Source organism: Mustela putorius, unplaced genomic scaffold, assembly GCF_011764305.1.
Source record: "Mustela putorius furo isolate JIRA1106 unplaced genomic scaffold, ASM1176430v1.1 tig00000174_pilon_pilon_pilon, whole genome shotgun sequence".
NCBI lineage: Eukaryota > Metazoa > Chordata > Mammalia > Carnivora > Mustelidae > Mustela > Mustela putorius.
Window position 1 is genome coordinate 27,730,449 of NW_025421304.1, and position 24,437 is coordinate 27,754,885.

At 43.6% G+C, this 24,437-nt stretch overlaps 1 protein-coding gene and 1 pseudogene across 2 annotated transcripts in view; both read left to right on the forward strand.

Moving 5' to 3' along the window:
- TANGO6 (transport and golgi organization 6 homolog) overlaps nucleotides 1–24,437 on the forward strand; it is a 191,304-nt gene that overhangs the window by 142,472 nt on the left and 24,395 nt on the right. For both annotated transcript variants that reach the window (XM_045076223.1, XM_045076224.1), the window contains exons 16-17: nucleotides 3,158–3,309; nucleotides 13,094–13,207. In XM_045076223.1, the coding sequence (XP_044932158.1) occupies nucleotides 3,158–3,309; nucleotides 13,094–13,207 (266 nt within the window). The remainder of the gene's footprint in view (nucleotides 1–3,157; nucleotides 3,310–13,093; nucleotides 13,208–24,437) is intronic.
- Nucleotides 13,215–16,658, forward strand: LOC106005030 (annotated as a pseudogene).

Below are 24,437 nucleotides of genomic sequence, written 5' to 3' on the forward strand. Positions count from 1 at the left end.
TTTTTGGCTTTGTGATACATTGAAGATTCACATTCCTTTCATTTTCCTGCTCTGCCAGCCTAAGCTATTGACTTCATCCTCTGGTCCCTTATGGTTTCAGGTCGACTGCAGTAACTCTAAGGTGTTATCAGAGCAGAGATAAAATGTCTTTAGCAGATTTTCCTTCACACCTCTTGTTCAGACTAGGTTACATGCCCATGCATAAACCAGTTAAGGCAAGGGGATGTGTCTACCATGATTCACTTAGACCCTTGAAGACGTTAGCCTGAATCACATGGGTGGTGATTGGGGCAGGGGAGATGACGGATATGTGAACAAAATTAGAGTGCTATTTACATGCAAAAATGGGAGAATGCCAATGAGATGTGCATAATAAAATGTGACATATAAGGATCCCTAAAACTAAAATTAAGAACCCTTTATGTAGGCTCTTGAAAATCTCTGCCTGCGTCAAATTCCAGCCCTGGAAGCTATATTCTCTGACTACATGCATTCATTTTGTTCTACATAGAAACCTGGTCAGGAGTGACCCCCATCCTGAGAAGCTAGCTGTGTGGCATGATAGGAGTTCAGGGGACAGAGGTTTCATCAGAGGCAAGCAGTGGCCCCCAGGAATTGGGAGCAGAGATGTAGATCCATGAAGAAGAGCAGGACCGAGCAAGGGTGTCACAAATGGAGTCTGTGTGTGTGACCCTGAGGGAGATCGGGTTGCAGAGAACATGATGGCAGCGCACTCTGAGAAACACAGAGTGGATACAGTGTGCCAGCTCTTCTAGCCCCAAACCCTGCAACACCATAGCGCAGAGCCCAGTGATGGAGTACAGTGCAAGGCTCTTGAGATGCTAACCTTCCTTCTGGCTGTCTCCTCCGGGTTCTTAGGTTCTTGGGAATGGGATTGGTGGAGGTTGCAGTTAAGTGGTTGCTCATTTGGAAAGTAGTAATGAAGCTCACGCAGGGCCAGAATTTATATACACAGGACGTTAAATTGTGGTTTTATTAATGTCAGGATAAGAAACAACCCTATGATTCTATACTGAATATCAAACTTCTGTTGTCCCTTTACTCTTCACTGCCCTCCACAGCCTTCATGATTTGTTCCTTCAGGTCTTCTCCTCTGAGAGCTTTTCCGAGCGCCCTCACCCCTGGCTCTCAGTCTCCCCCACTCCATACGCCTTCCTTATTTTTCCTCATAACCGTTTCTGCTGCAGGAATACTTATTTACCATTTTTTATCTTTCTCCCCCACTAGAAGTAGGTTTCATGAAGATGGGACCTTTACTTTCTTGCTTGTGTTTTATTACCTCCAGACTGAGAACATAATTTGGAATAATGCTGGATGAGGGACACCTGGCTGGCCCAGTCAGTAGAGCATGTGACCCTTGATCTTGGGGTCGTGAATTCAAGCCCAACATTGGGGGCAGAGTTTACTAAAAAACAAAACAAAACAAAAAGAAAAAAAAAACACTAAAAAAAAAAGAAGGTAAGATTGGTTGGATGAATGAATGAGATACCTCTCGATGTTCTTCCTAAAATTTTTCTCAAGGACTATTTCTTGTTTATGATTGGATCCCCAGGCCTACCGTAGTGCCTAGCACATAGTTCCTTTTCTTTGCCACTCATTTTTAACTCTAAATTCCTACGTTGGTAAACATTCACTTGTTTGTTATCTGCTCTTACCTTTCATCCCGCAATTTCCCCCCCTCCTCCCCGTTCCAGAGTGACTGAGATTAGTGAAACTGGACTCTGCAGGCAACCTCTGCTTGATTCTATGATGGCTTTGGGCATTTTATCACACAATCCTGAGACTGTTGGTACCTACCCATTTGTACTCACCTCCTAAACTTTGGGCTTCTTAGAGGGTAAAGATTATGTTTATATATTCTACCCCTAGAACATTAGCATGATACCTAGCATGTAATTTTGTTTTGTTGAATAAACTAATGAATTCAGTTCCATTAGCATTTGTTGAGTACCTAGCATATACAAAGATTACTAAGAACTGAAGGGAACAAAATTCTACACTCAAGGAATTCATAGTCTAATGAGAGAGGCTGCAAACAGGAATCAAGGCATTAGTGACACTTGTGATTTAAGCCAAAGTGATTTAAATTCAGGGAACTGTAGGACTTCGCAGGAGGACTACGTAAGGCCAACTGAGGAAAGGTTTCATAAAGGACATGGTATTTGAGCTGAGCCTGATAGGCCAGGTTGGTGGTATTTTGTTTTGTTGTTGTTGTTTGTGATTCATCATTTTGATGATTAAGAATAGATGACTTTAAGCAATTATTCAGAAACCATTTTGTCACCTTATTGATATGTAGCCTTAGGGCTACAAAAAAGCTAACGGTGAAGTATTTGTACTTAGGTTTTGGAACTAGAGCCTAGTTTGGAACTAGAGCCTAGTTCCAAAACTAGGCTCTAGATCAGAACCTAGATCAAGACAGAACATCTTTAGCCCTTGATAAACCTGTGGAAGAAGTTGTTTCCATATGCAAAATGACAATTCTGAATGTCTTAATGTACTATTTCTCCTCTCTTCAAATAAAACAAAAACCTCTCTTGACCCCCCCCTTCCTTGACCAGCTGCTACCACATTTCCTTGATCTGCTTTGCTGAAAAACTCCTGAAGTGATCTTTCTGTGCACAGTTATCGCATTCTCTTAGAGTCACTTCTCTCCTGCTCTCACCCCTGCTAGTCCATCAAAACCATTCTCATCAGGGTCAACAGTGACCTCATTGTCATTCATTCTAATGGTCAATTCCTAGTCCTCTTCCTACATGACATTGAATATTCTCCCAGAGCATGATTTCTGATGGTTATGCAAGTACTTTGAAAATATAAAACACCATACTATATACCACGATAATATCACCATACCTTCTTAAAAAAAAAAAAAAAAGATTTATATATTTGAGAGAGTAAGAGAGAGGGAGAAAGAGCATGAGTTGGGGGAGGGGCAGAGGGAGAAACAGACTCCCTGCTGACCAGGGAGCCCTGCATTGGATTTGACTCCAGGACCCCGGGATCATGACCTCAGCTGAAGTCAGATGCTTAACCTAGTGAGCCACCCAGGTGCCCCTCATTATTCCTTTTTTAAGAACTTGAAAATTTATTTTTAAAGATTTTGATTTCGTGTTTTAATGTTTTTTCCCTGTAGGGGACATGGTCTCAAAATACAGAGAACCTTTGATCCACACCTTCCTGAGGGGAGCAAGAGATCCTGATAGTGCTCACAGAGCCAGCAGCTTATCAAACCTTGGAGAACTGTGCCAGCGGCTGGATTTCCTGCTGGGCTCCGTGGTTCATGAGGTGATGCATGTCGATTCCTTTCTCTAAAGCTTGTTTTTTTTTCTTGGACCTATGATATAGGATTGGGAGTCAGATCTGTGGTTTTTTTCCAGATCAGATAAGTCATTGAACCTCCCTTGGCCTCACTAATCTTCTATGTATATCAAAAGTTATATACCAAAGAATTTTTTTGTTGCAAATAATAGGAAATCACCTTAATTTACCTTATGCATTACAAGAGGATTTATTATAAAGATTCCAAGATAGCTAACAGAATTGAAGGTACCTCGAGCAAGAGCAGATGGAACTAAACCCTGGCTCTGTGGGCCATCTGTGAGTTTCATCTCTGTTCACAGAAAAATCTCAGGCAAATATTCTAATTGGCCCTCTTTGGCCAGAGGTGCCCTGTAGTTCAGGGGGATGAGATTATTTACCCAAAAAGACGAATTAACTTCCATGTTTTGTTCACCACTCTACACCCAGTACTTGGTACATCGTACACAAAGGCTGAATAAACAGCCACAACAATAGCCATGCGGGATATTGGCACTGGACACTCCTGGTTGATGAAATGTGCATCTTGCTGTTGTCCTCTATGAACATCTTCCTCTAGCTTCTTTGATTTTATATTTGCCTTTGTGCTTGTTTAGTCCTAAATATATTAATATATATCCTGACTCCCTACTGTGTGCTAGGCACTCTGCTATTTAAAGACGATGCTGGACAGAAAAAGACCAGTTAACATGTGGACAAGAGTCTTTTTATTGCCAATGCTCATGACTGTCTTAAATCTTCATTTGGAAGAAGTTGGCTTATAAATTATAAATATACAAATAAAACAGTTTGTGTTATTTTTCTGTTTGTGAGAGATCAGATTTTTCATACAGAGCACATAACTTTCCTCGAACAAAAAAAGGAGAACTGTAATAATTCTGGCTCCTTTTACACTATTTAGTATGCTGAGGTTGACCATATTGAACAACAAGTATTAAGAAGTTCCTAGTGAGAAGGAATTTTCTTTGATGTCTGGTGATTGTGTCTTATGAATAAGCAGAGAAATACACTCATGGATATTGCAGACACTTGAATTTATGGCATTTCCTGATTCCTGAGCTTTATAGTCTTTGTTTTATTGATAGTAAAGGCGATTCATGTCCTTAAATTCCAACTTCAGATTTTTAAGAAATTTATCCATCAGTCATTTCCTCTCCTTTAGCTCTTCCATGAGGGACATACCCCTATGTCTAACTTGTACTTCTTTTTTCTTTTCTTTTTTTAAAGTTTTTATTTAAATTCCAGTTAACATACAGTGTTATATTAGTTTCGGGTGGAGTTTAGTGATTCAGCACTCAGATACAATACCCCGTGCTCATCACTACAAGTGCCCTCCTTAATACCCATCACCTATTTATATATCCTTTTTTAAAATAACTTAGAAGCAATGATCATTACCAACTTCAGACCTTAGAGTGCTCTAATGTACGTGAACCGTTAGGTACCTGATCTTCAGTGGTTTTGGATGGTGCTTAGCAAATCTCTTGTCCGTTAATATATGAACTTGTAACACTTAAGAGAAGGCATTTGCAGTAGCTCACCAGTTCTCCCGACTTCTTCACAAGTGTTCTCTCCCCCTCCCCAGAGGCTCCCTTTGTCCCAGGCCCCCACCAGGCACCGTGGAAGTCAGCATGAGCAGGATGGACACCCCAATTCGGCTGGGGCGAGGCCATGTCGTTCAGCGCCCTGCAGCGAACCCTGCAAGCGTTCAAGTCTTCCTGGGGGTGGTGTCCAGGTCCCAGCGTGCCTTCTGGGCGCTCTACTCTTCCCACTGGTTCTAGAAGGGAAGCACCTGCTAGGCACCTTGGCTCCCCAGGCCTGGGGCCAGTCCAGAAAGGGGTTGCTGAGGGTGCAGAGCCGAGAGAGGCAGCGATGGTCTGTGTGGACAGTGGGCCGCACAGAGGGTAGGGGTACTAGTGATGTGCGGCTAAAGATTTCAGCTTATTAAAACATCTCTGGCTCAAATAGTGAAGTGGTTCCCGCATTTTTTCTCTATTTACTCGGTCTCTTCACATGACTCAACCCAAACTGAACCATAAACCATGATCTGAACCAAACCCAAATATTATCATTTTTCTGTTAAAGAGAGAGCGAGCATGGTGGTGGGGAGAAGGGCAGAGGGAGAAAGAGAGAGAATCTTAATCAGTCTCCATGCCCAGCGTGAGCCTGCCCTTCGGCTCAATCTCAGTGACCCTGAAATCATGACCTGAGCCAAAATCAAGAGTTGGACCCTCAACTGACTGAGCTGCCCAGGTGCCCCTAAATATTATTATTTTTAATAACAGCTTTGCTGAGATGGGAGTCCCATACCATATAAGTCACCTATTTAAAGGGTACAATTGAATGACTTTTAGTTTACTTACAGAGTTGTGCAGCCATCACAAAATTTTTAAAACATAGCTGCGAACAGAATAACAACTTATCCCAGATCTCCTGGTGGATCAGCTCAGGTCTGACAGGATTCCATACATTTTCTAAAACCAGTGACCCCAGATAGTACCTCATGATCTTCTATGTCCAAAAAAACTGAGACCATGTTTCTTTTTGAGCCCTAGACTCTTCTCCCCCTTTTCTCTCTTAAGGAAAATGTAGCACGCTATAGCATACTGGGGGCATAGGATTTCCCATCAGGACATTAGACAAAATTCTTGGTTTGATTGAGTAGAAAAATTGAGCTCAAGCAGGTTTTATAACATTCAAGAAGTGTCATCTCTCTGGAGAACCACCTGACCTGTTGAAAGAGGATGAAACCCCCAGGTGCACTTGGGGATGGGAATCAGTGAAGACTTATCTCCAAACTACCTATTTACCTGCGGTCACCTGAGCACATGACTTAGACTCTGAACTTAGTTTCTGGCTTACATGGTATTAAAGGGGCGTCTGGCTGGCTCAGCAGTAGAGTTTGTGACTCTTGATCTCCGGCCATTAGTTCAAGCCCCGCCCCGCCCCCGCCCCTGCCCCCCCCCCCCCCCCCCCCGAGGCGGGGAGGATAGAGATTACTAAGAGAAAAGGCAGGAGATTAAAATACCCACACTGCAGAGTTTTAACCAGGATCTAAAGATAACGTATATGTGGAAAATAAGGGAAGGTGGATATGGTGGTCAGCATGATGTCAGGTGGAAGGGAGGCTGCAGTGTGATATAGGGGATTCAAGGTGAACTTCATTTGGGAAGGTGACAATTGAGTGAAGTTTTTTTTTTTTTTTTAAATTAAGATTTTTCTTTAAGGAGCATTTTGGTCATTTGAAGGAGGCTGATGATGACAGTGCCAAGCATGGCAGCAAGGAAATGAGAGAACAGGGGTAACCAGTGTCCTTCAGATGTCCCCAGTCATACATCTCTCCAACACCTACAATGTGCCAAGCCCTTTGTTAGAGGCTGAGATTTCAAAACCCTACAAGATCCCACCCTGCTTTCTAGGCTTGGGTAACCTGGTAGAAGCCACAGACCTCGGTGGCTACAGTTGCTGTCCTTTGTGACAAGTGCCACAGGAGCACATTTTAGGAGCCCCTCAGTCAGGTTTGAATGTTGGCAAAGATGTGCTGGAGGAAAAGACCCTTGGACCTGAGTCTTTAGAACAAGTAGAGATTGGATAGCCCAAGAAGGTGTTTCAGCAAGGGCACCGAGCTGTGAGACAGCGTGGCGTGTTGGAAGAACTGTTGGAAAATTCAAAAGGCTGGAGTGAAGGGTCGGGGTTGGGAGGCTAGTTGGTGGCAGCGCTGAGGCAAGAGAGGTCGACAGGGGCTACATCATGAAGGGTCTTGTTAGCTTTACAGCTTCCTGGCTCACAGCAAGAATCAGGGATTGCTTATCAAGCCTTCAGAAATGAATTGTGACTAGGTAGTAGGCTGTTTGCTTCCCATGGTGCTAACACAAAAAGAGAGCTCTTCCTTTTGTTTCTGCCTTAATATCCATGTGAGGAGCTGCTACTGTGGGGGCACCCAGCTGGCCAGCCCCTACCCTGCTTCTTGAGACCTGGACTCCCTGAAACACAAATCCCAGGCATGTTTATGATCACTAACAAATTATGAGCCCGGTGAGGGCAGAACTAGTCTTTATTTACCTAGGCATCCTCCTGGCACCTGGCACAGTGCTTGGCATATAGTGGGTGCTCTGTTTGTTAATTAATATTGAATGAAGAGGAGAATAAGGCTTATTGGGGAAGACTGGTTCCTGTGTGTTTTGAAAATAGTAATAATAGCAAGCACTTAATACTTTCATGAGGGCCTTGTGTGTGTCAACTGATCCAGTTCTCACAAAGGAAACTGAGGCACAGAGAAATTAAATCAGTTGCCAAGGTCATACAGATAGGAAGTGGAGGGCCGGGATTTGGATATAGGCAGGTGTTTCCAGCATCCATGCTCTTAACTGTGCTGTATATTATCTTCCAATAAATGTGTTCAGTTCATTTATATGATTGCTTTTGTGCCAAAAAAAAAAAAATGCTTTTGTGCCTTAAAAAGGAGCAGTATTGCCATATAAGTAAAGCTACTGACAGGAAGGGTCATGCAGCTCCATTGCTTTTGGCAATGAAACTTCAGAAGGTAATATATTCCCTCTGATTTGGAAAACCAGGTGTTTCCATCCCACATAATTTCTGTCTCTTCTTTTTAGAAGTTTCTTCTTATGTAGCATCCCACGCTTGCCGTGTCATCAGCGCCAAACCAGCTGCCTTGGGTGGACTACAAGTTTGAACATGGTTGGACACCTGACAGCTTTAGCCTTTCAGCCATTGAGCCCTATGGTAGTCAGACTGCTCATGTCCATTCCAATGGGAAAAGTGCGCTATTGGGCACAGCTCTTAAGTTGTTCTTTATGTATTTTGTTTACACAGTCAACAGATATGTATTGAGCACTTACTCTCTGCCAGTTACGGGACTACAACCAAGCTGTGTGCCAGATTATGGGGATCCAGCTGTGAACACAACACAGTTCCTTTCCTCACGTAGTGAAGTTCTAGAAAGGAGACGTGGGTAACAAACAAGCAAGGAAGTAAACAGGTATATCTTGTGTCAGATAGAGTGAGTGCTAAGGAAATAAATCTAGTAAGGGAAGGGGCGCAAAGGGAGCTTGTTATGGTATGTGAACTTGGATGAACAGGAAAGGCTTCGCTGATGAGTGACATGTGAGATAAGACCGGAAGGAAGCAAGGGGCTGATCCAGGCAGATACCTGGGAGAGAGCATGCTAGGTGCGGGAGCAACAAGTGCAGAAGCCCTGAGGCAGGTGCATGCTTGACAGGCTACTGAACAGCAAGGCCAGGGGGTCAGGTGGTGGCAGTCTAAGCAGGGCCTTGTAAGGACTTTGGCACTTACTTTGAGTGATTTGGGAAGCCAAGGCAGAAGAATGAAGGGATCTAACTTATATTATTTTCTTTCTGAGAGAGCATACGTGCGCATGCGCAGCGAGGGGAGGGGCAGGGAGGGGGAGGGACAATTCTAAGCAGACCCTGGGCTGAGTGCAGAGCCTTTGCTGTGCTCATTCGTACAACACTGAGATCATGACCTGAGCTGAAATCAAGAGTTGGACAGCTTAATCGACTGGGCTACCCAGGTGCCTCATGTCATCTGTTTTGTTATAAAATTGAACAAACTAACCATAGTCTCTTCTAACATGATCTGAATTGGCGGTCATAGCTGTAGCTCTTGGGCCTCTGAAGAAAGAGGTCCTACCTGCTGGGTGGTCCACATTTGGGCACTGTCTGTCCTGTGACAGTGTTTGCTGGTAGGGAAGGAATATAAAAGATAGGATCAACCCATCTGTCTCTGTACTGGAAAATCAGGTTTTTCCTCCCTGTTGATGTCAAGATTTAACCTGTTGGAAGAGCATTATTATTTTCCCCTATTTCTCCTTTTTCTTGTCAAGAGCTATGTTGCTTGAAACCAAATATTTTTTTTTTAAGATTTTATTTACTTATTTGAGAGAGAGAGAGAGAGAGAGATCACAAGCAGAAGGGAAAGGTAGAGGGAAAAGCAGACTCCTCGCTGAAGAGGGAACCCGATGGAAAATGTGATCCCAGGACCCTGGGATCGTGACCTGAGCTGAAGGCAGATGCTTAACTGACCGAGTCACCCACGCATCCCTGAAACCAAATCTTTTTTTTTCCTAAAGATTTTATTTATTTATTTGACATAAAAATCACAAGTAGGCAGAGAGGCAGGCAGAGAGAGAGGAAAGGAAGCAGGTTCCCAGCTGAGCAGAGAGCCCAATGTGGGACTTGATCCCAGGACCCTAAGATCATGATCTGAGCCGAAGGCAGAGACTTAACCCACTGAGCCAGTCAGGCGCCCCTGAAACCAAATCTTGAAAAGCATTTCCATCTTTATCAGTGTCTATGGGAAGTAAATATGATTTAAAGGAACCACAGCAAGAGGCCCATCCTCAATATGACAAGTAAGATGTACCCTAGATGAGAAGCCCATTGCAAACCGCTTTATATGTGATGCTCAGAATTCCATAATCCTGAGCTTTGGGGTATGATGCAAAGCCATCACCTCTGACCCCACCGAATGATCCAAATTGATTACCGGTCTTGCCGTGATGGGTGCAGTTGCCTAAGTGCACTTTGAAGATAGGTGGACCTCTGAGATGAGGACTCTAGGAAATGTCCTGGAGAACCCCAGGGAAGCTCCAGTAGGCATCAGGGTTCTCCTTCATGGCTGGTTAAGTGAGCAAGCTGAACATGTATTAATTGGAGACTGTACTGCTTTTGTTCTTAAGGTTTCTCTGTTTACAAAATAGAAGGACAGATGATTTAGTTTCAGATAAGTTAGCAGACCAACTGAAACTTTAATAAAAGCAAGCTCTAAGAAAAGAGATGAAGATGCAGTTTGAAAATTGAAGTTATGCTTTCATGACATGTAGACCAACGCTGGTACCTTCTCACCTGGGATTTGGTTTGTCATAATCTTACCGTTTATTTTATTTTTATTTATATAGTTCTGATTGTGCTTGGTATGTGCCAGCCATTTGGGCAAGTGATGTTTTCCTTATTTCTGTTGGTTCCTATCAAGTGTTAAATTGCTTAAACTGATTTTTAATATTTCCAGAGTAATCATCATCTTCCTCTTTATGTGTCTCGTGGAAGTGGATATGAGTTAAGTATTTTAGTTAGTAAAGAGAATGTAGTTTATTAGAATATCCGCAATGTGGTTTATTAGAATAGGCACTGATCCTGAAGGCAGGCAACACGAAGATCACATAGGTTGGGTTTCGCCCTCTGGGAGGACGTAGAAACAAAATAGAAATATTATACCAGTTCATAAATTAGTAAAGACCTTACATCATTGTCTATTTGCCAAGCCTTTTAGAAGTTGAAGGCAATGCTAAGTGTGTCCTTGGGGTTGAAGGTGTGAGAGATTGGCTATGGGAGTGACTTGTTCGGACTGGGTAGATGGAAGATAGAGGCCATGTATCCTCCCTGCTTGAGGCTTTGACGAGAGGTCTGCCCCACTGGCCTGTAGGAAAGCAACATTGCAAGCTGGACATGGGAGCTTGATCTGAACAGAAGTTTTGTTCTTGTCTCTAAATGGTATCTGCAAGAACATTGTAAAATTCTGATGCTTTAAAAACATTTTGCGTATTGACCATAATACAGTTCATAGGATTTGATTCTTGTGATAGGTGTTGAGGAAGGTTCGTGAGCAGGCCTCCTCCTGATCGTCCCGGATGGCTGGTTGCAGATGGGCTGTGTCCCCTCTGGTGCATACATCACTAACAGCCAGTAGCAAGCAGGAGGCCATTCCAGCTGATCTCAGCAGGGCTTGTGAGAGAGCAGGGCTCCTCTCCCAATCGTACCTTCAAAGTGGCACAAGAAGTCAGGCATTGGCCTAGCAGGGAAAGCCCTTTTCCAGTCAGGATTCTTCTGCCTATCCCAATTGTGGAATTAATGCCCGACAACAGAACTAGAGCCACTGAGTGAGGCACAAACATAGCCTGCTCAGCCCAGTGTGGCAGAACAGAGGTGGCAAGCTGGACACCAGCAAGGTTCTAGGCCAGGAAGTCTTGATCCACTAAATGTGGAAACCGAGGCCCCAAACTAAACCCAGAGGGATGCAGGCAAAAGGCTTGGGAGCATCTGCACATTATGTGGGCCCAGGCTGGTTTCGTGCTTTAGTTACCAGACTGAATAAGCTGAACTTCATGTGTCAAGAAGGAAGGACTCAGGCCTAGCTCGAACTTGTCTCTCTGATTTCAGCGCTTACCTTGTAAATACTAAGCCTACAAGTGGAGGTAGCTATTATATTGTTACCTGTTTGGAGGTCACCCAAGGAATTCCTCTTAGGACTGGATTGCTTCTACCGTTAATGCCAGAGGCATGGAAGCCACTGATGATGGTCTTGGGTCAGGGTATCCCAGGTCAAAAGCAGAAGCAGCTTGCTGGATCTTACTGAAAAACAGCCCCCAAAGAGTTGAGCTTTTCTGGGATTTCCCTTCACTTGCGAGATGCAAGTTTTTCTAATAGATGTACAACTTGATTAAGTGCCAATACATCACAGATGCAATTATATTTAAGAACAAGCTACTTCTTCTAATCTCTCTGCCATCACTGATTAATTAGACACTTTGAACTATGCCCAACTATTTAAAAGCTGTGAAAAATACAACCTGCATGGTTAAAATTTCTGCACAAGCCTATTTCCCCGTTTGTGCTTGTGTGTTTTTTTTTTTAAACCTTTTTAAAAACCATTCTTTAAACATAATATGTATTTACACATGTTTCCAAACACACAATCTGGCTATTTTCTTATCATGGTTAGGAATCGTCCCATGGTTAGCCAAGAAGTACACTCACACAGTAAATGAAATAAAGTATGTGAAAGACCAGTTGAATAATACAGACTTACTTTCAGATTGTTGCTGCCATTGGCCACACTTTGAAGATTTTTGTTTTTAATTTTTAAGTCTTGGATGAATACCTTAGCAACTAGGTTTTTTGCCGTTGTTTTTAGTGGTATCGCTTTATTGAGGTCTAAAAATATTTTTGTGCTTACCAGGAGTCGGGTGGGAGCAGGGTGGTTAACAGAAACGTTCTTATTTTATGACATATAATTACTAGCTATATATCTGGCACCATGCTGTGCTAGTAATTTCTAGTCTTTTCTGTCATATGGCTGTCTTTTAAAGTAAATGAGCATTGAAAGACCTATTCCACACATGCAGAAGCCCAGGGAGACTCTGAAATTGGCACCGGGTGACTGACACGGTGGGGTACACTAGGCTTGCAAGACTGGGACATCTGAACATGCTGAAGAAGATCAGTTTGAATATTTATGTATTTCTCTAACCCTGGGCTGTAACTTTCATCAGTGGCGCATTCATCTTCATGCAGGGCCTTGAACTCGGAAGGCTGCTCAGCTGAATCTCCATGGTCCTCGTTCCTTAGAAGCCACTTGTGTTTGGGCCATCTTTCCGCCCTTCGATTTAGTGTCCCCAAATGGGGACAAGTCACATTTCTTCCCATTTTGAGGAAATACTTGAATTTTACCATGTCTTTTTTATATATACATATCCCTTCCAACTTCCTCATGCTCCCTTCTGAATACTAAATTGGATTTTGCCCTTTTCCAGAAGACCAAACTAAACAAGATCTCCACCACTAGCTCTCTCCCTCTTTATTGAGAACAGGGAAATTATCCACCCCTCTCTAAGCCAGATTGTTCATGATGAACGTGTAGAAAGTGGAACCCAGGTGAAAAGCTTTAGGTAATTGTGCAATCTGGATTTTTATTGACTTCTCTCTCACCCTCCTAGGTAACAGCTTGCCTGATAGCTGTGGCTAAAACAGACCATGAAGTTCAAGTGCGCAGAGCTGCCGTCCACATGGTTGTGCTGCTGCTTCGGGGCCTCAGCCAGAAAGCTACTGAGGTGAGTCAGTTCCTTACCGTTTGCAGCTACCCTGCCTTTTTGGGTTTTATCTGTTTATCAGTCTTCCAGCCTCAGATCTTTGGACAGATGCATGCAGATGAATCCACCAGCAGAGCTTTTATTTTATAGCAGGAATACTATTTGCTTCTTTAGTCAGAGTCCCTATTTTCTTCTGTAGGGGTAGGCAAACTACGCATTTACTGCTGCAGGAAATCCAGAGCCCTGGTTTTTAGGTTGCGACTCTGAGTTCTGGCACTCTTCTCAGAGGGGCCGGTTCCGCGTGCGCTTACTGGACCGCATTAAGCCTGCCTCTGCGCGAACTTCAGTGACTTGTCTTCCTGTCTCATTTCATTGTTCAAAGCGAATTCCTGAAGGACCTCACTTAAAACGCTTCCTTTCTTGCTGAGATTGTAGTTGCTGCATAAACTTTTTTCCTCCTCCGAGTGGGTCTGGCTGGATTTCTCCCCAGTGTATGGCCAATATAAGAAGAAAGCATATATATCCATATGTGTGTGAAGGATGAGTAACCTCAAAATTAATTTTCCTCTTGATTTTAATGGAAACTCATTCCCAGCTGAGTTTATAGAGAGAGTTTACATTAATAATTTATTTCCTGGTATCCACAGTACTCATCTGTGGCTGGCACATCAGTATTTAACTGCCACTGAAGCCTTTAGAAGAATGTTTTGTCAGACCTTCAGGCTTTACTCAGGATAGAATTTTGCCATATCAAGTGCCTGACCCCATTTTTGTACAAGCATGGACTCATTAGTTATCCCCTCTTTATTATTTAGGACCTTGATGGTGGTAGGGACACACAGATCACAACTCAGTAACACAGATTAATTTTAAAAAATGGCTATCCTCACAACTGTCCTTGATGAGAATCTACTCTACAAGAGGGAATTAAAGTGTTTTTCATCCATCGTCAAGATCTACAAAACTCTTGGGGCACCTGGGTGGCTCAGTTGAGTCAATCTCAACCCAGGTCTGGATCTCAGGGTCTGGATCTCAGGGTCGTGAGTTGGGCCCCGCAACAGACTCAACACTGGGTGTGGAATCTACTTTAAAAAAAAAAAAAATCTGCAAAACTCTTGCCAGATACACCATGGTTATGTAAGTTGTTAACAATGGGGGAAACTAGGTGAGGGGTATACAGGAATTCTCGTGCAGCTTGTCTGTAAATCTAAAGTTATTTTAAAATAAAATTTGAGTTTAAAATGTGAGTTATAACACTATTAAAATATATCTGTACAACTCTGTGAGGGGGCTGCGGCAACCGGCACATCCCGGGGCTTCTCACTCCTCTCGGGCGGCACTGCCCTCACGGGCTGCGGGCAGTGCCCGGCTGATGGCCGCCCCCGCACTGCTGCGGGCGCGGGGGAGCTGGGGGCTGCACACTGTTGTGCCGGGTTGCTTAGGATAACACGCAGCTGTGGCCCAGCAGGATCACCTCCGCAGGATGAGGGAGTGGGGGACCCGGGCGGGGCTACTTGCTGTGCCCCTGCTCACAGCCTGTCCGTATATTCCACCCGCCCCCACCTACTTTCTCTGGCTCTCCACTCATGCCAGTCTTCAGGCAAATTTGTCGCCTACAAGTGACGGCACAACTTCTACCAAGACTCTGTGGGTGTGATTGGAAGTCCTGAGATAAGCTTTTACATGGGTTTCCAGCTTCCAGCTATGATCGGTACAAGATTTGGGAAGGTCTGACCCTGAGGTTTTGTTGAGTGATTGCCCTTGATTTCTTGGGCTTTGGCTTTAGTGACATCCATCAGGCCACATCACTTCCTCCTATTTGAGCAGGTCAGCCTTGTGGAGGCACCTTTGCACCTCTTGGGCTCCAGAACCACAGAGTCAGACTTTGGCTCACGATTAGAGAGATCACTGCCCAGGGGGTGCTCTGTAGGGGGTCAGCTTACCGTGAAGAGTCTCTGGCTATCCAACAGAGGCATATTGCCTGTGGTTGACGGCTCTCTCCTTCTCCAAAAGCTTCTCAAAAATGGAAGCCTTCTGTCACACGATTGATGAACTTCTTTGTATTCTCCCGAGGACTTGCCCCAGTCTTTGGGCTGTCCACCCAGTGCTCTGAGAGGGAGCTGTGGAACATGGAGGCAGGGATACCCAACAATGACAGAACTTAGTTACTGTCAGTCTCTGCGGCTACATCAGCCAGTGAAAGAAGTTTAGAAGATGCTGGTTGGGAGCTCTTGCTTCTGTAACTGTTCCCATTAGTTTTATCTGTGGGCCGTTGGATCCCATGAATGTCTATCCAGTGGTTTTTGAGCACCATATAGGAACACTGTCCACAGCTAGAAGATCCCCTGGCTTCCTGAATACATATACGGGCTTCATCAACTCCTTCTGAGCTGGGAAGAGTAGCTTCCCTGTGGTACTTACCCTACTTCCTTATGTTGTGTATTCCTCTTAGGAGGAAATGCCCCAGAGAGGTCCTGGCCGCCAAACGCTGTTCTCTCACGAAAGTCCACTTGACTCACACGGGTGGTCAGCATGTAGTTAAAAGCCCGCAGAAGCCCCGGCTAAGGATGTCCTAACAGTCCCTCCGTTCTTCCCACTTCTGAGTGAGTGTATGGACTTGCCTCTCTCTTTTTGTCTCTGATGAGCATTACTTCTCACAGATATAGATAGAGAGACATTCTTAAAAATCTTTTCAACACTTCTGTGGATTCTGCTGAAATATTTAGAAGTACTCATTTCTGGCCCATCCTTGCCTGGAGTCCTATGGTGAAGACTGAGGAAAGGGTGTCTCCCAACCTGTCCTTGAATGGCTCTGAGGCCACATGCTGTTCAAAGTTCTCTAAGCAACACAGCTTCAAGTGTTGATTAGAGTGAGTGAGAGTGAGTCTCCCTTGTCATAACTTTGGATTTCATTTCATCAGCTGCTTTTAATTATAGACATTTTTTTAAATAGGTTTTGGGTTGGAAAATGTGGTATTCTAAGTATACTTTAAGACTATGATTTATCGACACATATTATATATATTTTATAAGGGTACTAAACCAACAGATACTCTGGCAGAGTAGTGAACCTTTTAAACATGTTTAATTTCTGAATAAATTGGATTCAATCCAAACTATTTACAGAATTTCCTAAAATCGCAGGATATTATGAACCAGTAGCATCTGTGCCAGAGATTAATTGTTATTAGCTAATTCTAACAGCAAATAACAGTCTGACTCTTTGTACCTCAGTGCTTAGAAGCATGTCTCTCCTGAGTTGGAGGGGAGGGAATCGTTGTGTAGTCCAAGTCACCGTGCTAAATATACATTGATTCCTTTTATGACAGTTGCTTAACTTCTCATTGGTTGTCCCAGAGAGGCTTCCTCATATAGCTCAGTAATCCCTGTACTTTACAGATAGGAAAGTTCCAGGAACTTTAAGAACAAATACTGAAAGGCCTATGAGCAAATGGTGCTGAATATTTCTTCTTCTTTCTTTCTTTCTTTCTTTCTTTCTTTTTTAGAAATTTTTATTTATTCATTTGACAGAGATCACAAGTAGGCAGAGAGGCAGGCAGAGAGAGAGGAAGGGAAGCAGGCTCCCTGCTGAGCAGAGAGCCTGATGCAGGGCTCGAATCCAGGACCCTGGGATCATGACCTGAGCTGAAGGCAGAGGCTTTAACCCACTGACCCACCCAGGCGCCCCCACTTTCTTTTTTTTTTTTAAGTAGGCTCCATGCCCAGTGTGGAGCCCAGTGGAGGGCTTGAACTCACAATACTGAGCTGAGATCAAGAGTTGGACGCTTAAACAACTGGGCTACCCCGGCGTCCCACTGAATTTTTCTTTTTTTTTTTTTAAGCCACAGTTTCAGTTGTCTTAATCAAAACAGGATGGTTAAGTGAATTTTTAAAAAGATTTTATTCATTTATTTGACAGAGAGAGAGAGAGAGAGCGCGCTAGCACATGTGTAAGCATGGGGAGTGGCAGGGAGAGGGAGAAGCAGGCTCCCCACTGAACAGGGAGCCCAGTGATATGGGGTTCCATCCCAGGATCCTGGGATCGTGACCTGAGCCGAGCCACCCAGGCACCCTGATTAAGTGATTATTTATTTTTTTTTAAGATTTTATTTATTTATTTGACAGACGGAGATCACAAGTAGGCAGAGAAGCAGGCAGAGAAAGAGGAGGAAACAGGCTCCCTGCTGAGCAGAGAGCCCGATTCGGGGCTCGATCCCAGGACCCTGGGATCACGACCTTAGCCAAAAGCAGAGGCTTTAACCCACTGAGCCACCCAAGCACCCCAAGTGATTATTTTAAATTCTTTTTTTTTTTTATTAGCGACTTTAGGTATAACAACTAAAACTGGAATTAATGTTTATTTTCTATTAATAAAAATGAATTTTGACAAAAGTGGCCAAAAAAAACCTCTATAAGTACACACACCCTTACTGAATGAGTGAGAGAAAGAGAGAGTGAGTGTATGTGTATGTGCACAGCAAAGAATCTGGCTAGTCAAGTGAGAGAAGAAATAGAAACTCTATCTAGATTTCTCACATCTGTGTGGAGCCAATGAAAGCAACACTCCTGGTCTCACCAATGCTAAAATAAATTGTGGCCATGGAATATTATTGTCACTTTCAAAAAACCATGTGACTGGAAAACCTCTCTCCTGTTCTCCAAACCAGCTCTGTCTTGCGCTTACTGAAATATATAAATTGTGCTTGCTCGGTGAGTAAAGATGGGATGAATGTAGAGTTCCTTTTCCTGGTGCATCCTTAAGAGCAGGTGTGTTAAATCTTGTAATCGTAGGTGTGATTATAATCAGTGGCACTTTAATGAGAAACGGAGATCACCACAAAGCTTTCAATCTAGGATTTATCTTTTCTGCTGTTTTGCCCCCAGGAACAGCTGAAATGAAAATGCCACTTTGCTGATGAAGTTGTGTGTGTATGTGTGTGTCTCTGTGTGTGTTTCCTCTTCTAATCACTATTTCTGAAGTTACACAGTGCCAAGAGATAATGCCAGGTTTCAGTGAATTCTCTCTTGCTGGTAGATGTGCCCGCCAAGGACCTCTGTGGTTCTGGCCGCTTGGAGAGGAGGTAGAGAGTCCAGAAGATCAGGAGGTAGATTGGGTTCACAAAGGGGAGACATCACAGACCCACTCATTTGAAAGCAGTCAGAATCTTGTGCAATGAACACAATATCCACACTGGAGGGAGACACTGTATTCTCTCTCTCTCTCTTTCTTTTTAAAAGATTTTATTCATTTATTTGACAGACAGAGATCACAATTAGGCAGAGAAGCAGGCAGAGAGAGAGAGAGAGAGAGAGGAGGAAGGCAGGCTCCCCGCTGAGCAGAGAGCCCGATGCGGGGCTTGATCCCAGGACACTGAGATCATGACCTGAGTCGAAGGCAGAGGCTTTAACCCACTGAGCCACCCAGGCACCCCTGTATTCACTTTCTTTCTTTCTTTTTTTTTAATGATTTAAAAAAATTTTTTTTTCTTTTCAGCGTAACAGTATTCATTGTTTTTGCACCACACCCAGTGCTCCATGCAATTCGTGCCCTCTCTAATACCCACCACACAGTTCCCCCAACCCTTGTATTCATTTTTTTTTTTTTTTTTTTTTTTTTTTTAAAGATTTTATTTATTTATTTAACAGAGAGAGATCACAAGCAGGCAGAGAGAGAGGAGGAAGCAGGCTCCCTGCTGAGCAGAGAGCCCGATGCGGGCCTCGATCCCAGGACCCTGAGATCATGACCCGAGCCGAAGGCAGCGGCTTAACCCACTGAGCCACCCAGGCGCCCCTTGTATTCATTTTCTTAATGAAAAACTTATTTTCTCTGCTTAGCCTTGTTTTGGCCTTATGACCATATCTGGTAACTGCTAATTTATTCCCATGATAGCCTGAAGCCCAGGAGAAGCCAGAAGGAACTCCCTTTTAATCTATTCTACTTTACCCTTCTTGAAAATTAAATGTACTAGGAGTACCCAGGGGAGGGGGTATGTTTAGACCTGTGCCTTCTGTTGGCCTCAGAATTAAGAGCAGCCCTCCTAGCATGGAGAGGGTAAGCTGAGCAACAGAATGAAAAAAATTCTGCCTAACTATCCAGGTCTTTGCAAACTAACTTCCCAGATCTTTGCAAAGTGACTTGTTTATTTCAAGTATTGTAGATGTTTAGAACATCCATTTTCATAAATACCTTCCAAAGATAATAATGAATAATTGGGGCAGAAACAGCTGAGTAATAGCCTACCAAGCCCTCCTTCAGATAACAACTATAAATTCTGGACATACTATAGTAAGCAGCCGCCTTGAGACATTGAGCGCACAGCTGCAGACTCTCATAGGGAGTCCGTGCTCAGAGGAGAGGTCCTGGACAGAGTCAGTTTCCATCCGTTTTCTTGGCTTTTAACCTAGGGACAAGGCTCTTTGGGAATGCATGCAAACAATGCAGGAGGGGCACTGGTAGAGATATCACAGTCTTTCTAGCCTGGCAAACCAGAACACTGAATCTCGGAAACCACAGCTCCAGGACAGAGAAGGGAAATCCTGGAATATCCTGGAATGGGTAGATCCAGAGAAAGGCATCCCAAATTCTGTTTGCCTACATGTAGAACTGACCCCTGAACCGAGCAAGATAAGTGCCCACTTTAAAAAAAGAAGAAGCGGCAGAAACCACTAATTGGAGAAGAATGAATTCTAGGGTCTTCTTAATTTAACATTTATAATGTCCAGGATATAGTCGAAAATAACTCAATATATAAAAAACCAGGAAAATGTAAATATTCTCAGTAGAAAGGAAAATGAAACTGAGACCACCCCAAGGTAATCCTGATGTTGGGATTTTACAGGAGCTATTATAATTATCCTTTTTTTTTTTTAAAGATTTTATTTATTTACTTGAGAGAGAGACAGTGAGAGAGAGCATGAGCGAGGAGAAGGTCAGAGGGAGAAGCAGACTCCCCATGGAGCTGGGAGTCTGATGCGGGACTCGATCCCAGGACTCCAGGATCATGACCTGAGCCGAAGGCAGTCGTCCAACCAACTGAGCCACCCAGGCGTCCCATATTATAAGAAGTAGAAGAGAAAAATGCCTATAATTAATAAAAAGATAGAAATCTCAGCAAATATTATGTAAGACTGATGAATCATTAAGCTCTACCTTTGAAACTAATAATATACTATATGTTAATTAATTGAATTTAAATAAAAAATTTTAAAAATTAAAAAAAATGAAGAAATAGAAATAGTTTTTTAAAAAGCCAAATGGGGGACACCTGGGTGGCTCAGTTGGTTAAGCAGCTGCCTTCGGCTCAGGTCATGATCCCAGCGTCCTGGGATCGAGTCCCACATTGGGCTCCTTGCCCCGCAGGGAGCCTGCTTCTCCCTCTGACTCTGCCTTCCACTGTGTCTGCCTGTGCTCACTCTCGTTCGCTCTCTCTCTGACAAATAAATAAATTAAAAAAAAAAAAAAAGCCAAATGGGAGTTCTAGAACTAAAAACTATAATACCTGAGATTTTTTTTAAAAAATCACTGAATATAATTAAAAGCAGAACAATAGAGATGATCAAATTTGAAGAAGAGAGAAAAAAAGATTTAAAAGGTAAGTGATCTGGAGTGACCAGAGGCTCTCAGAAACCTAAACCTGTATTTCCCCTAGGAGCCATGGTTCAGTATCCACTGATACTGAACATGAACACTAATCCAGTGTTCATGGCAACTTTATAAAACATAATTACCATAAATAATGAGAATTGGCTGTAGGCAGTAGGGAAAAAGCTGATGATCCTAAAAAAAGGATGAGTACTTTGGGACTGACTGTAGTTCTAGATTTATTTAGGTAGCTACTACTACAGTCCTCTACACAGTTTACAGAGAGTTGACTTCTTAGAAGAACTGTGAAGTACTTGAGAACTTTGCACATGGGTTTACAGTGACTAAATGTGACAGCAATTTATGTGACTCTTGATCTCGGGGTTTTGAGTTCAAAGTCTCCCAATACGAATAGAGATTACTGAAAAATAAAATCAATCATTCATTCATTCATTCATGTATGACTGAGAAACTGTACTCAGTGGAGTAGGGGAGGGACAGAGGGAGAGGAAGAGAATCCCAAGCAGACTCCCCACTGAGCATGGAGCCTAATGCAGGGCTCGATCTCATGACCCTGAGATCATGACCTAAGCAGAAACCAAAAATGTAGATCAGTTTTCAGGGGTGCCTGCTGGCTTTGTTGTTTAAGGCTCCAACTCTTGATCTCAGCTCAGGTGTTGATCTAAGGTAGTGAGTTTAAGTCCCGCATTTGGCTCCACACTGGGTATGGAGCCTCCTTAAATAAAAGAAAATCTTTTTTAAAAAATGTGCTAACATTTTATGTTTAAACTTTCTCCCTTGCTTTTTTTTTTTTTTTTAAAGATTTTATTTATTTATTTGACAGACAGAGATCACAAGTAGGTAGAGAGGCAGGCGGAGAGAGGAGGAAGGGGGCTCCCTGCTGAGCAGAGACACACTCCCCCCCCAATGCCAGGCTTGATCCCAGTACCCTGGGATCATGACCTGAGCCGAAGGCAGAGGCTTTAACCCACTGAGCCACCTAGGCACCCCTCTTCCTTACTTTTTAATAGTAAAAGGTAATTCCTAGAGCATAGCTTTTTTTCCTTCTAGTCACCCATTTTAGGTGGAAAAAAAAACCAACAGTCTATATTGTGTCTAATAGGAGATAAGTAGTAGGCTTTAGAATTCATTCTTTCAAGATGATAAATAAGTCTTTTTTTTTTTTTAAGGTTTTATTTATTTATTTCACAAGACAGAAATCACAAGTAGACAGAGAGGCAGGCAGAGAGATAGGGGGAAGGAAGCAGGCTCCCTGCCCAGCAGAGAGCCCAATGCAGGGCTTGATCCCAGGGCCCTGGGATCATGACCCGAGCCAAAGGCAGAGGCTTAACCCACTGAGCCACCCAGGCGCCCTGATAAACAAATCTTAACACCCGGTCCTGTCTTCCGAAAATAAGCAAACCATGGAAACATCTTTAGGGAGAAGAGTTTGGGATTAATTATAAACTGATGCCTGAGTCAGGTTCTGAGCTAAATTGAGTCCTCTTCTTCCCCCCCACCGGAATGATTTTGAATTCCTTCTTTGAGTCCAGTGATAGGCTCTGATGACCTAAGCCTCTTCCTGATAACATTATGAAGAGTGGTTTCAGTGCCATTTGTATATTCAGAGGTTACTCTCCTAGTTCTTTGTCAGAGAAAATGCATACCCTGGCCTTAAAAAAACAAAACAAAACAAAACCAAAGAAAAACCAAAAAAACCCGGCTCAAGTGTGATATTAGGCACTTTTGGATACAGCAGTTACCTGTGGTCTTGTCCAAAAGATTGGGTGAGTGAGTCCCAGGTTCACCTTGTTTCCGGTCTGTCCAGACTGAGAACAGAGACCCGAGGAGGACTTGGCCCTTAATCTCTGACACAGCACATATGGCAAGTTATAAGTAAATGGACACAAGGAATGGAAACTTTTCCTTCCTTTTATTGGTTTTGTTCTATCCTGAAAGTTATTTTGACAACATTTGGTGTGGTTTTCGTGCTGTGAGTACAGTGAACGGGCCCAGTTTCCTTCCTGGAGCCAGTTTCACACATTGCTCTTTTTAACAGCTTGAAGGCCCTGTGTGAGGAGTAAATGAGAAGAACATTTATATAAACATGACTGAGATCCAGGTAATAATTATTTCCCTATAAACTTTGAAAAAGTGCTTGGGAGAGAGAGCCCTTCCAGGACTGAAATTAAAGAGCCTGCTCCCTTTCTGGGAACGTAGGGCTTCGACCGCTGGGCCAAGGCAGCAGTTCTGTCGATCATCTGCTACTGGCCAGGGCCTGGCTGTTTACAGTGTTGGTATTATTCCTAAAAGACATTTAATAAGAATTCAGCCTTTGCTGGACACTGTTCACAGTGTCAAGAGAGACAGAGGCTTAGAGGGACTTTCAGCTGAGTCCTAGGTTTATAAATGGTCTCTTCCCCCCAAACTCTTTCTTCTTCTCTCTCAGACAGTGGAGATGCTGCTGCTCCATTTCAGTCTTAGAAGAAAGGATCCACTCGGACTCTGTAGTCATTTCCTGGGGCTGCCTAACAAAGTACCACTGACAGTAGAACTACTGTCTCCTACTTCTGCAGGCTAGAAGGCCAAACTCAAAGTGTCCACAGGGCCGCATGCCTTCTGAAACCTGTAGGGAAGTTCCTCCTTGTCTCTCGCTGGCTTCCGGTGCTCGGCTGGCGGCCATTGGCATTTGTTGGCTTGGAGCCACATAGCTTCAGTCTCTGCCTTTGTCATCATGTGTGTTCTCCCCATGTGTCTCTGTCTTCACATGGCTTCCTTCTTCCTTTCTGGAATAGGGCCCCCTCCTCCTGTATGACCTTAACTAGTCACATCACAACGACTGTTTCCAAATAAGGTCACATTCTGAGGTACTAGAGGTTAGGCCCTCACTGTATCTTTCAGCAGTGGGGACACACAATTTAACCCATACTGGGCCCCTAGGATTCCATAGTCCCTTCTCTTTTGTGCTTATGCTTTCCACCTGTTCATTATTGCTGCATCTTGAGAAGCCTTTTCTGTGTGGGGTATCTCTTCTCCATCCTATTCTTCCTTTTTTTTTTTTTTTTCCTCTCTCCTTTAAGTGTCCGTACCACATACTCCAGCCTCAGGAAGACAAGAGAAGCAGTGTTTCTGACATCCTTACCTTGAAAGAACTTGTTTCTGACACTTGAAAGAATAAGGAGCCACATGAAGTAATTTTTTGGACTCTTGGACTTGGTGCCTGTTCTGGGATTGGTGCAAATCTCTTAACCTCTCTGAACCTCATCTGCACATCAGCCCTATCCCCCTGACACAGATGTGGTGAGGATTAGATGAGATGACATGTGATATTCTGCAACTGTAAAGGATTGTAAATGCAGAAGATGACAGTGATGATGATTAGTCCTCATCGTGGGTGCTGGTGGGATTGTTAGGACGACTGTCATCACCACCACGGCTACTATCATATCCTTAGATTTGCTGGGGTTTTGAAGGATTTTTTTTAAACCCACCAAAGAGGGGCGCCTGGGTGGCTCAGTGGGTTAAGCCGCTGCCTTCCGCTCAGGTTATGATCTCAGGGTCCTGGGATCGAGCCCCCCATCAGGCTCTTTGCTCAACAGGGAGCCTGCTTCCTCCTCTCTCTCTCTCTGCCTGCCTCTCTGCCTGCTTGTCATCTCTCTCTGTCAAATA